Source organism: Frankliniella occidentalis, unplaced genomic scaffold (assembly GCF_000697945.3).
Source record: "Frankliniella occidentalis isolate FOCC.00 unplaced genomic scaffold, Focc_3.1 Scaffold116, whole genome shotgun sequence".
Classification (NCBI taxonomy): Eukaryota; Metazoa; Arthropoda; class Insecta; order Thysanoptera; family Thripidae; genus Frankliniella; species Frankliniella occidentalis.
The window spans coordinates 6,782-7,923 of record NW_026267244.1 but is presented as its reverse complement, the minus strand read 5'-3'; the positions used below and the strand labels follow the sequence as shown (position 1 = coordinate 7,923).

The 1,142-nt window shown below is 54.3% G+C and overlaps 1 protein-coding gene across 1 annotated transcript; it reads right to left on the bottom strand.

Annotated features, from left to right (window-relative positions):
* On the bottom strand, positions 1-1,011 carry LOC113207963 (uncharacterized; the record flags this gene model as incomplete). Its single annotated transcript, XM_052270298.1, is given in 3 exon segments — positions 1-567; positions 656-788; positions 871-1,011. Coding segments are annotated over 3 exon segments (504 nt in total), but the record flags the coding sequence as incomplete, so codon positions are not given.
* Positions 1,012-1,142: the final 131 nt, after the last annotated feature.

Sequence of the window (1,142 nt, the reverse complement as noted above, 5' to 3'; positions counted from 1 at the left end):
TTAAAAAATGAGAAAAATCAAGATACTGACATAAAATAGTTGGACAGGGTCCACGACTGAGTTCCTTATTCAATTCAATTTCTTACGTTTTAAAAAAGGAAGCGAAAATGATAAGAACATAACCCCCAGAACTCTTTCGCACCACGCACCATTGCCACCACACGTCTCCCACAGCAAACTCACCGTGACACAAAGCCATAAAGCGTTTGAAAGCGGCGGCGACCCGTCTCATATCGATAAGTACAATCAGCGACACGACACACACGACTTCTCTTTCGCTTTGCTACTTGCAAGAGAGAAAAATAATTCAGAAACAGGAGTACAGTACACGATAGGTTTACTCGGGGAGCGTCTTGGTGGGGTACTCGTCCGGGGCCGGGGGGTACGCCGCCGAGTAGGGGGGCGCGGGCTGGCCGTAGGGGTTGGGCGGCGGGGCGGCAAAGCCGTAGCCCGGGGGCAGGACGGAGGGGGCGGCGGCGGCGGCGGGGTTAGCAAACTGCGCCTCCTGCTCCTGGGACATCTTGATGTGCAGGCTGTTCGCGCAGATGAGGAAGTACAGCGGCAAGCCTGGCAGAGGGGGGCGCACGAACAGTCAGAACCAAAACAGCAAGAGGCATGCTGTTCAACGAATTGAAAAGTTTGAAAAAAGGTATACCTGATGCGACGACGAATAGGAGGAAGAACAAGGCGCTTCCAAGCACCACAGCCACGACGGTACAGAAGACGAGGGACAGGAAGATGGAGAAGCCGCACATGCGGATGTAGTGGACCATCAGGGCGGGCTTGAACTGCGGGCACAGAGACCGGTCAAGGGGGGCAGCCACGACAGCACTCGGGAGGGAGGCTCTACGTCGAAACTCTCCGCCTTACCTCTCTGATGCCTTTGATGAAGAGGTAGGCGACGACGGTGATGATGACGAACCAGATGAGGAGGATGACCATCATGGCAGAGATCCAGGCGTTGTTGCCGAATTGCAAGGGGTTGTCATCGAGGTAGTTGTGGCAGCCGTCCTGTGACAGGAATGACTAGGTGACTGGTGTGTCTGAAAGACAGTTGCTGTGATTTACTCTGTTACTGGTAGTGAAGGAGCGCGTGACTGATGGATTGGAGACGACTGTGACCGACGGATTGGAGCTGACTG